The sequence below is a fragment of the Ochotona curzoniae genome, unplaced genomic scaffold, assembly GCF_017591425.1.
Source record: "Ochotona curzoniae isolate NIBS_2020 unplaced genomic scaffold, NIBS_Ocur_1.0 contig_3190, whole genome shotgun sequence".
NCBI lineage: Eukaryota > Metazoa > Chordata > Mammalia > Lagomorpha > Ochotonidae > Ochotona > Ochotona curzoniae.
Genome location: NW_024465751.1, coordinates 14,613,772 through 14,625,647, shown reverse-complemented (window position 1 = coordinate 14,625,647; position 11,876 = coordinate 14,613,772). Strand labels below are relative to the sequence as shown.

The 11,876-nt window shown below is 46.9% G+C and overlaps 1 protein-coding gene across 1 annotated transcript; it reads left to right on the top strand.

Annotated features, from left to right (window-relative positions):
• The first annotated feature begins 1,817 nt into the window (after positions 1-1,817).
• Positions 1,818-8,143, top strand: AARD (alanine and arginine rich domain containing protein). Its single transcript, XM_040979467.1, has 2 exons — positions 1,818-2,200; positions 7,093-8,143. Exons 1-2 carry the CDS (start codon positions 1,877-1,879, stop codon positions 7,258-7,260), a joined length of 492 nt encoding a protein of 163 aa, XP_040835401.1. The 5' UTR covers positions 1,818-1,876; the 3' UTR covers positions 7,261-8,143.
• The last annotated feature ends 3,733 nt before the right edge of the window (positions 8,144-11,876 follow it).

The following is an 11,876-nucleotide window of genomic DNA, read 5'->3' as shown; positions in this document are numbered from 1 at the left end:
AATGAAGCAGCTGGCGCCCAGATGGGATCCCAGCAGATGCAAGGAGAGGACTTTAGCTGGTAGGCAATCAAGCTGGGCCCGATTTTCTTATTTTCTACCAATAGAATACATGTTCAAATATTCCCAGGGAATCTTTATGAGACAACATGCAATGATAAGTGTGTTACAGGACTTAGGTTTTAACTGTTGTAAGGTGTTGCACTTGGCAGTTTATGGGCAGGAGTTTGTAAGCCTGTATCCCTCCTTATCCAACTGAGCCTCAGGTTAATTCAGCAGAGTTCGGTTTTATGGACACAGTGAGTCCGGACACTCCTTCGTTCTCAAGGCATGTGAGCTGAACAGCTCACATCCTTTCTGAGAGTGCACCAGTGCATCCCATGGAGGACAAGCTAGGTTTCCTAGGTGCAAACACCTGCTGGACCACGTTCCAGCTTTGTGACTTTTACTTTAGTTTGTTCATGCATAGAGAAACTACTGATTTCACAGGGTTGTTAGGAAGATTAAATGGGTGAATACATGAAAAGCACCGGCACATGGTAAACACTAACAAATATTAGCTCACATCACCTTCAATTCTACCACACACCCTGGCACATGTAGGTCACCTGCAAATCCTTATTGAATGAATAGCTGAGGGTAATGTGTCAACAGCTCTACCAGTTTGTAATTGCACTCTGTGATCACATTCACATTTTGATCAATCTTAACTTTTCAGAAATTCACCACACTATTTTAAAAAGTCAGGGGAATATTCTCCTTGATAAACAATATACAAATAATACTTGTAGATTTTACCCTGAATTGAAAGATTATGAAACAGCCCACTCTGGGGTATAGCCAATTATTTTTTTAAAGATTTATTTATTCTTATTGAAAGGCAGATATACAGAGAGGAGGAGAGACAAAGAGGAAGATCCTCCATCTGATGGTTCACTCCCCAAGCAGCTGCTACAGCTGGAGCTGAACCAACCCGAAGCCAGGAGCTAAGAGCCTCTTCTGGGTCTCTCACGTGGGTGCAGGGTCCCAAGGTTTTGGGCCGTCATCGACTGCCTTCAGGGACTCCCGCCAAGCAGGGAGCTGGATGGAAAGTGGGACCATTGGGATTAGAACCGGCACCCATATGGGATGCTGGTGTGTACAGGCGAGGACTTTAGCTGCTAGGCTATCGCGCTGGGCCCTATAGTTAATTTTTGTTTTTCATTTTAACCCCCTGACAAACGAGGATACAGCACCAAAAACTCAGGTGCACGAAGGAACCTCGAGGTTAAGAATCCCGGGCAGGTGTTGCTTGACTTGGAGATTTGCTTTCCTTCTTAACTCACAGATGAACCAAGCTCCTTCCCCTTTGCTCTGGGCACTATCTGGAGAAAGGGAGGGCCTCTGATGAGCCTTACACCCAACAGCTGGCACACAGGACCAGTAGATGCTTGCAAGTCATAAAAAATTGATTTAAAAACAGTCGAAGCCCCTGGGATGATTTGTGCCAAAGTATTCTACCTTTAGTCCCAAGTCTCCCACCTGTAGTTCAGTTTCCACCTGCACAGTTGCTCTGCCTCCACGCCTTCTCCTCCACACTGTTGGGGCCGAAGAAATGACCAGTTTGAAACGAACTCAGAGTTGCAATTCAAGAGTTGCAAGGACAGCTTCCGTCTTCCGTTGCTTGAAGAGAGATGGGAAGGTCAGGGACTCCAGGCAGCCCTGGAATCTCGGCGGGGAGGAGGAGGGCAGGGGGCGGAGACAGAGAGGCCTTCCCCTTGACAGGGTCCAGCAGGTTCCGTTAATCACCCCCCGCCCCGCCCTGACCCGCCCTCATCCTCAGTCACAAACAGTTCGCAGGCGAAAGCTCTGCAGACGGGACCCCGCAGGAGTTTCCACCATGCGCCCGGAGGACGACAGCGGCTGCAAAGAGGACATTTCGCGAGTATGCCCGGAAGAACCAGGCAGAGCTGGGCTTTGGTACCCAGCCCCTGGTCCCGTGCGCGGCTTCCCGAGGGGCAGCAGGAGCCGGGACCTGCAGGAGCAGAACCGCTCCGCCAGCCTGCGCCTGGAGGACCTCCGACGGCGGCTGCTGCGCGCCTTCCAGCGCGCGGTGCCACGCGAGAGCCTCCGGCGCGCCCGGGAGGAGGCGGAGGCGGCGGCGCGCGAGGAGCAGAGCCGGGAGCGCGTGGAGGGCGCCCTGGCCGGGCTGCGAGCCGAGCTGGTGAGCGCGGGGGCCGGTCCCGTCGAGCCGGCGCTCGGGCGGGCCTGTTCCACGGGGAGGAAGAGCTGGTCAGTGGCCACTGATCTTCCCAGAGGTGCTGGTGTCGCCTTGGCCTCCCCAGCCGCAGCCGAGGGTGCCTGATCCGCCGCTGTTGGCCCCCGGATCCCCTCGTCCAACCGTCTTTTAAAAATATGTTTCTGATGAGTTGACAGTACCCTGTGAGAACTCTTAGTATTGGGAGCTTGGACGAGGCAATTCAGTGGATTAAAAAATTTTTTTTATGAGCCTTCTGGGGCGAGTCTGCTAGCAACGCTTTCTTTTTATCCTGTAAATGGAGCTCTTACTTTTCCCTTTGGTAGAACTCATGGAAATAATCAGGTTTTCGTAGATTTTGAGCAGTAGGCGGGTTGGTTCTGAATGCTAAACAGTAGGACGTGTAGGTAAATATATTGGGTTTTTTTTTTTCTGTTAATTTTTTTCCAGCGTGAATAGAATGATTTAAAACTTGAAAATAGTGGTGCCTGTGACTGTGTGTGATGAAAGCTTGACTTGGGCACTTCTCTTTGGTTCTGAGTCCTGATAAAATTATCCACCCACTTTAGAATTAATTGAACCACCAACAAATAGTGTGGTTTAAGAACCTTGAGCCCAAAGCGGTAGCCTAGCGGCTAAAGTCCTCGCCTTGCATGTGCCGGGATCCCCAATGGGCTCTAGTTCTAATCCCAGTGGCCCCACTTCCCATCCATCTCCCTGCTTGGCGGCCTGGGAAAGCAGTCAAGGACAGCCCAAAGCCTTGGGATCCTGCACATCCTCCACCCTCCCCTCCCGTGGGAGACCCGGAAGAGGCTCCAAACTTTTGGCTTTGGATTGGCTCAGCTCCAGCCATGGTGTCCACTGGGGGAGTGAATCAGTGGACGGACGATCTTCCTCTCTGATTCTCCTCTTTGTATATCTGACTTTTCAATAGCAATAAATAAATCTTAAAAAATAATTGGGCAGTATGTTGGAAACCCGGAGGGTGAAGGGAGAGCTTGTTTTAAAAAAAAGTACTTCAACGGATTATCTAGTTTAATTTTTACTTGTTTGTTTGGAAAAGGATGGTGTGTGTGTCTAGGGGGTGGGGGAGGGAGACAGAGCGAGAAAATAAGAAACAGAGCTCCTTCTGCTGCTGCTTCCCTTCTCAGATGCGCAGAACAGTCAGGGCTGTGTCCGGCCAAACCCGGGAGTGTGGCGTGTCAGCCCTCACCCGCGGCTGCAGTGTGGGTGGCTGGGCATAAATGCTTGCGTCTTCCAGAGTGCGTTAGTGGGAAGCTGGTTAGGAAGTGAGCTGGGGCAAGAATCCAGGCGTGTATGGTATGTGCTGCTTGTTCCCAAGAAGCGTGTTAACTGCTGTGCAAATGCGTGCCCACATTATGGCATTTTTTCCCCTTTCTTTCTTTTTAAGTTGTTCAAAAGGCAGAATTAAAGAGAGAGAGAAGGAAAGGGAGAGAAAGCTGCCACCTGCTGGCTCCCTTCCAGATGACAATTCAAACCAGGCCACAACCAGGAGCCAGGAGCTTCATCTTGGTCTCCCACGTGAGTGGCAGAGCCCACACACTTGGACCATCTTCTGCTGCTTTTCCATGCCATGAGCAGGAAGCTGGATTGGAAATGAAGCAGCCATGATATGAATTGGCACCTATATAGGATGCCAGTGTTGCAGATGGGGGCTTTATGTGCTATGCCACAACTCTGGTCCCTATAAGTGTTGCTAATATTTGTGCTGTTGGGATATACTCCCGATTTTTCCCCAATAGATTCTAGCTTCCTTTCTAATAATCTTGTTTCTGAATTTAAGACAGGCAATACGATTGAATGTCTAATCTTAGCCATGATAAATTGGGTCAGTCTTACTGAAGAAGCACCAGGTTGGTATTCTGAGTCTATGGGGTGAGTTCAGAGTGCTGGGTAGCAGAGACCCCTTGCTAGATTTCTGGGGTCCTCTAAGGGACGGGATGCTGAACCATGGCCTAGTCATTTCTGTGCTGCTGACTTGGAAGTTGTTACTGCTGATATCTGTGTCAAAGTTGACAGCTAAGTAAGTGAAGAGAGAACACTCAATATCTCTGAGACATCTTTCAAGCTTAATATTCTGATCAGCTGCTCCACTAGCAGCTTTAGACTCCTGGTAAGCTATTAGTGTTCTGGAGAAGGGAGGAAATAAAATTCTTTTAAAAAATTTATTTATTTTTATTACAAAGTCAGATATACAGAGAGGAGAGAGAAAGATGAAGAACTTCCGTCCAATGTTCACTCCCCAAGTGAGCGCAACGGCCAGTGCTGCGCCAATCCGGAGCCAGGAGCCAGGAACTTCCTCCAGGTCTCCCATGTGGGTGCAGGATCCCAAAGCATTGGGCTGTCCTCGACTGCATTCCCAGGCCACAAGCAGGGAACTGGATGGGAAATGGAGCAGCCTGGATTAGAACTGGCACCCATACGGGATCCCGATGCGTTCAAGGCGAGGACTTTAGCCACTAGGCCATGCCGCTGGATCCAGGAAATAAAATTCTAAAGAGATGAAGGTTCAAATCCCAGCATTATTATCCACAAGTTTTGTTAATGCCCATTGGCCCTACAACGCTGGAAATCTTAAATTGCTAGTTTGAATTTTTATTTAGTGGTCTGTAAAATGGAGACCATGTTCTCATAGGACTTCTGTAAGGACAGTATGAGATAACATTATACAAGTGCCTGCATTACAGGCTCTATGTAGTAGCTTTCAGACCACTGTTAACATTGTTATGGACCACAGAGATTGCACAAACAAAATGACTGTCACATACATTTCAAAATTCAGGAATTTTCTGGGAAAGGGCCAAATAATTTCATACTTATAGAGGTGTTATGTTCTTGGTCTACAGACTATGGTTTCATAAGGCGTACAACTCATCATCAAAAAGAGGCAAGAGAAAGAAGATGCTTTAGCCTGACATTGCCACTAGAAGGAGGAGTTTTGATTATGGACTGTTAAATTTCTACAGGAATTAGCATACACCTGTGTACACTTGAACATGCATTACGTATTGGCATGGTGTTTGTATAATGAATAATGATGTTTCTGTTGTTTTTCTTGGCAGTGGAGGGTCTTCTAGTGTTTAAGTGGATTTCAGGGGTTTTGTGTGCCTAAAATTGCATACACGTGTGTGTGTGTGTGTGTGTGTGTACCAAGTACATTTTTTTTTTTTTTTTGCAGCTGACTCATAGCTTTCATCAAATTCTCAAAAGGATTTATGACGCCAGAAAAGTTAAGGAGCTGTCCATTGGGATTAGGTTTCGTAAATGAGTATGAATTACACATTTTAATCATGGTGAATCATGATCAAAATTTTTACTCCCTGAGATTTGGCATGAAAAGACAAGATGGATATTCATTCATTCATCAATTTATCAGTTTCTTTTGTTGTTTTATTATTTTTACTAAACACAGGGCCAACCCGATAAGTTACGCACACAGATGGTGCACTTGCGCTTGAGGAGATGGTTGTGAATAAGGAGACTGTTCTGCCCTCAACATCAGTCCAATGTAGTTTAGGGACTATGAGGGCCGACTGCCCAGTGTGCTGGCGGAGAGCGGATGTTGGAGGAGTTGGCACGTGGCTGGGTTCAGCTCGAAGAGAGGTGGTAAATGCACCTTGAACAGGGGCTAAGAAGAAGGCGTGGCTCAGTACAGCGTGTACTCAGTCGGGCAGGGCTTCTGACCAGCTGTATGGGAGCTGGTACGTGGGAGACTGCCAGGAAATGAAGGTGGGCAAGAAGGGCAGATTGAGGACACCTGGGCTCTGTTAGGAGCTGCAGCCTCCTGTAGGCAAGGCACAGTGTTTTTTGATGGTGGTGGCTGCTTCGCTATCATTAGCATTTCCTGCAAGTTCTTTTACTTTATTTCCTGCTGATTCTTACTGTCAGAGAAGCGGTTCCAGATGCTGAAGAAGGAAGAAAAATGTCTAGGAGGAAAATTGAAAAAATAATTTTATCTAGTAGCTTTATTTTATGAATTGAGTAGGGATCACCTGTGTTTGTTGCTACAAGCATGGCGCCCTGGTTCCTTTTAAGGTGATTATTTTTGACAGGTTGGTGGAGGGTTGGACAGAGAGTAAACTCTTAATGAATTGCATTAAATAAGACCCTGATTGAAGAAATTTCCAAGCAAGGAGATCATTAGTTTTTAGCCATAATATAAAAAAATACATTGGACTAAGCTTTGTTACCTCCTATGTAACTTGGCCTAGAATTTTTTTTTTAATTTTAACACATGAGAGCCTTCATAAACTGCAATTGGAGGAGCTATAAATCAATCCCACTATGTAACAGATTTCACTAGAATGAAAAGTGTTAGATTATAGAAGCACAAATAACTATACATGTGCATCTAGGGTGTCATTGAAGGTTTTGGCTTGGCACGGAGACCATTTAAAATTCTGAAAATTTGAGGTGACATGTAATCAAGTAAATGGGCCTAGATCCTGAATACTCAGGTGGCCCTAGGCGGTTATTGTGTGGCTCAGAAAACTCATAAAGATAAACGATTTCACCGCGGATCACTTGCTGTTGCTTGAGAACAGCTTTTCATGCAGAGGTGTTTGTCAAATGGACAGCTTTGTGCATCTACTATTTCTGTTTTCATTTCAAGGCCATTTCAGAAGCTATTTATATAATCTGGGTTTTACATTGTCATTTAGAAAGTCAGTTTTACAGCCAGGCCAACAGTAGTAATAAGAAAATAAGAAGAGAAATACATCCTTCTTGATATCTTACTTTCCCACAAACTCCTTATTTCTCCTGTGCAGTCAGAGAGGAGTTTCATTTGATGTATATCTCAAACTAATCACATTCCTTATGCCTGTTTAACTTTGTAGCTGGAGATGCGTTTCCAAAACCGTCAGCTGGCCAGAACTTTACTGGATTTGAACATGAAAATGCAACAGTTGAAAAAGGAATATGAATTGGAAGTTGGAGGGAAGTCTCGAAGGCTGGAAGATAATGCTGTGGATCCTGAAAATGGCAATGCACGTTTAGATGTCTGAACCTCAGGCTCATGCAGACCACGCTGAACTGTTCTGGCTCTAACTTTATGCATATACTTTGTATGAGATTCGAGGAATCATTTTTAAACCAAATGCTAAAATGCCAGGGAAAAGTGATAGGGAAGAATGGTGGGACAAAATGATGTCAACAAATTTTATGGCTATTTATTCATTATTTTGGCCGGAGCATAACAATTTAAAAACCAAACGTGGATGAGTGCCTTAATGTTAACTTCTAGCATTCCATGTTGTGTTACCACACTTTTCTAGCAATGCCTGAATTTTTCAGAATCTGTACCTGTTTTCATTTGGCTTGATGATTTCATCTTGGCCCGACAGCCTGTTTTCCTTCCTTGACTTCATAGAAATGACTTCTACCTGCTCTTCAGGGGGCTCTGCCATTTAGGATACCTCTGTCTTCCTAGATACGGTCCTATGACCCCTGCAGGCAGATCCGTGTCCTTGGGACCATCTGTACTGGTGCACTGGGACTAGATAAGTAATCCCTGAGCATAGAGACTGTGGAGCGAGGGGCCTGGAAACTGCTGGCGGCTCCAGGTGAGAAACCCAAGCCCTAGTAAAAGGTGTTGAAACCGAACTGCTGAGGGTAGGACAGCGAGGTGCTGGCATTCCTTGATCCTGGGGTCAAGCATTGACAACCCCACGCCTGACTGTTGTTTAGATGCACAAAATATTCTTGTACTTTTCTCCTAAAAACTTACCTTTGCTAACTTAATTCAAGTTGGAGTTTCATGACTTATCACCAAAAGTTTCCTAACCATTTCTTTGTTGACTGAAGTTAAATTGATTCTTGCTGTTGAATTAACAAAAGCCTGAAAATGTTGTCTTTTAATGAAGAAAATAAAACGGATAAGATAATACAGCTCCAACTGATCTATGTAGTGGTTATTTTCTGTAAAAATAAATGTCTACAAATTCAGGACATTTTAATATTTAATTATCAACACTCAGTTTTTGAAGACAAAGGGACATGGTCTTTCTTTAATTAAAATCTTCTAAAATATTTTACTTTTAAATATTATTTGCTTAGTTGAGAGGGATATATGCCCATGTGGGCTTCAGATTAGGCTGGGAGGGTCTGGATATAGAGGAAGATAGGTGGGGCAAATGTTTCAATTTGTTTTTTTGCCTGTGTCCACAGCTGGGGAGGAAAAATGGGGGCAGTCCTTGCTGTCAAACTACATCAGCACCTGGGGATGGAAGCTGGCTATTTTTAAAAAAAGTTTTATTTTATTTTTTTTTTGGGGGAAACTCAGATATACATGGAGGAGGAGAGACAAAAAGGGACATCTCCTGTCTGTTGATTCACTCCCCAAGTGGTCGCAGTGGCTGGAGCTGCACCGATCTGGAGCCAGGAGCCTCCTCCAGGTCTCTCACGCAGGTGCAGGGTCCCAAAGCTTCGGGCCATCCTTGACTGCTTTCCCAGGTCACAAGCAGGGAGCTGGAAGGGAAGTGGGGCTGCCAGGGTTAGAACTGGCATGTACAAGGTGAGGACTTTAACCAGTAGGCCACCACCCTAGGCCTGGGAGATGGCTGTTTGATGGTTCCTGAAAGATCCTGCTATGGGAAGTGTGTTTCAAGGGTATTACTTGAGTGGATTTGATTGTCTGAGACATTGTCAATTTCATCGTTTTAGAGCTGAGAAGATGTTTTCAAGGTTTATTGATTGACGATGTCCACCTCTGTGCATCTACAGACCTAGATACTTGGTACAGAGTTTGGCCGTGAGAGCCATGCATCCTGCTCTGCTTTCATTCTCTGACAAGGCACTTAATATCCACTGCTGGGATAGATGAGCTGGCTGCCATGTCCTTTGTGGGCATCAATATATGCTTTTCTACTGCATGGGCATCAGCAACTGAGGAGGCCCAGACCTGATATATGCTCTCCAAAGCCAAACCACATTTCTTGTGGATTTCCCTGTGGCCAGAGTTTTAGTCCAGTGATCTATTTAGGGAGTCCCACAAGACCTTACCTGGGATGACTTCAGACTTGATTCTGTGTGTGCCGGCCAGTGCAGGTTCAGGTTAGGTTGGTTACCTGCATCAGCCAATGCACATATCCATAGATGCAGCTGCCTGGTCAGATCTGCCTCCAGCCACATGTGTGACCTAGCCCAGTACCACCTGCCCACAGGCCCAGTCTTACGCAAAACAGCCTAGTTGGGGTGACTCCCAATAACCCCACCAGGCCTACCCAAACCCCAGTTTTTGCATGTGCTGGCATGTCCTGGAGTTTAGCCCTGTCTTGTGTACCACCCAGCTCTCTTATACAACTCTGGGTGTTGTGGATTTGCTCAGTCTGCCTCACCTCCAGACTCAGCTCACATATATGCAAATGGGTGCTATTGTCTTGTCTTGGTCTGCCATCAGCCCTGGTTTTCATATTCATCAGTGGGAGCTGCAGCCTAGTAGGGCAGTGTGCCCAGGGTTCCCCTACCAGGACCACTCCCAGTCCAGATTTCGTATCTGGCAAAGGATACTGCAGTTCAACCTGACATGACTTGCATCCAGTCCTTGCTCATATCAGTAAATGCTGCAGTAAAGCTGGCTGAGCTGCATCTACTCTGACTCTTGTGTAAGCCAGCTAGTGCAGGGGCCCAGCCCAGTTCAGGTTGGACCCTTCCCATATCCAGCCCATATGCCAACTGAAGGTGTTTCAACCCTGCCTAACCTGGTCAGTCACCAGTCCAAGCTCTCTTGTTCACCAGTAATCAGTTGAAGCAGTAACCAATTGAAGCAGCATCCTAGCAGGGGAGTACCTGAAGCTCTCCTATGAGGCCCGTTCCTGGTCCTGGGTCTTGTGTATGCTTAGTCTGGCACTGCCCTCCCCGTCTTGGAATTCTTCAGTAGGTGTTGAAACCTAACTCTTCCTGACCTGCCCACTGCACCAGCTCACATGGATGGGTGCTGTAGCCTAGCCCAGCCTGGCCAGCCCCTTGCCCTGGTCCTCATATGAATTGGTGAATGTTACAGACCAACCTGACCCAGCCTGAATCCTGTCCCAGATCTTGCACATGCCAATGGGTTCTGCAGGCTGTCCCAGCTTGACTCACTCCCAGACCCAGTCCACATGTGTGCTGACAGGTACTATAATCAGGCCTGGCCTGGAACTGTGGCTATCACACTGACAAGTGGGAGTTGCTTTCTAGCAGGCAGTTCTCCAAGTTCTCTTATCAGGCCCGCTCCCAGGCAAGACCTCACACATATGCTGGTGCATGCTGAGTGAAGCTTGACATGGCCTGCCCCATCCTGTAACTCACTGCCCAACCACCCTGCACCCATTCTAGCTCTTGCTAGCATGTGCAACTGCCCAGTCCTGCCTGGTCCAACTCTAAGACCTGGCTCCCACGTGGCTCCACAGGTGCCCTGGTTTAAATCAGCTCAGCCTAACCCCAGACCCAGGCCACATACATGCGAACTAGTGTTGTAACCTTGCTTTCCCTGACTCATACCCAGCTCCAGTGCACATATTCATCACTAGCAACTGTAGCCTAGGAGGTAAGTTCCCCAAGTTCCCCATCAGGCCTACTTCCAGCTCCAGATCTCACAAATGTTGGTGGGTACTAGCCCCCTGGACCCGCTAGGCCTCTCAGGTGTATCAGCAGGTGCTGCAGCCTGGGCCAGTCCAGCCTGTTCTCAACCTGACCTCCTGTGAGTGTTGGTGAGCCCTGTGGTTGTGCCTGGCTTGGCCCGTCAGTACTTCTAGCTCTTGCCCAAATCAGCAGGTACTACAATCGCCTGGGGGAGAGCCAAAAAATCCCCAACAGAATCTTCCCCTAGACTTGGTTCTCTTGTGAGCTGATTGGTGCCATACAGCCCTGCTTGTCCTATCTCTTGCTCCAACACTTGCTGGTGGGCACTGTGGCCTAGCCCTGCCAGGCAGGTTCCCCAGCACACTAGCTTTCATGTTTGCGGGTAGCTGATGCCACTTAGCACGGATCAGGTCATATACCTGATGCCACTCAGCACAGTGAAAATGGGCTGTGACTGGGTGTTGGGTGTTGAACACAGCAAGGACGCCACCGCAGGACTCCACACTTCTGCCGGGACCTTGGGGTCAAAGAACATTTCATTTTATTTCTTTTTTTTTTTTGGTTCCTTTCCCTCCCTTTCCCTTGCTGATTCGGATGTGTCACCTTCCTGAATCTTCCTGCTGCCACCATCTTTGACTCACCGGGATGTACAGTTTACAGTTGGAAAGAGCAAACAGGATTTTCTTGGTGGGATATGCAGAACATGGGATGTATGTGTATATATAAATATAATACTGACTTAAAATCAGATTCCCTGACATACTTTTTTCAGAGAAGGTCTTGTTTTCATACTCAGACTCTTTGGTACAGCCGGGCCCGGCTCCGGCCACGTGGAAGCATCACGCAGCACCTGTACGGAAGGACTGGTGGACCCTTCCTCCCATTAGCCTGGACCTCTCCAACTTCCTACACTTATTAATTCATGAAACTTTTTCCCAGCACAGTTTTGTTCTGTGTGTCCATTGGATTATAAGCTTTTAAAAACTACAAAATCAGGTCTCCTGTTTTTATTTTCTCTCTGTTTTTATTTTATTTTCTTTTTTTTTAAGCCTAAAGGTGT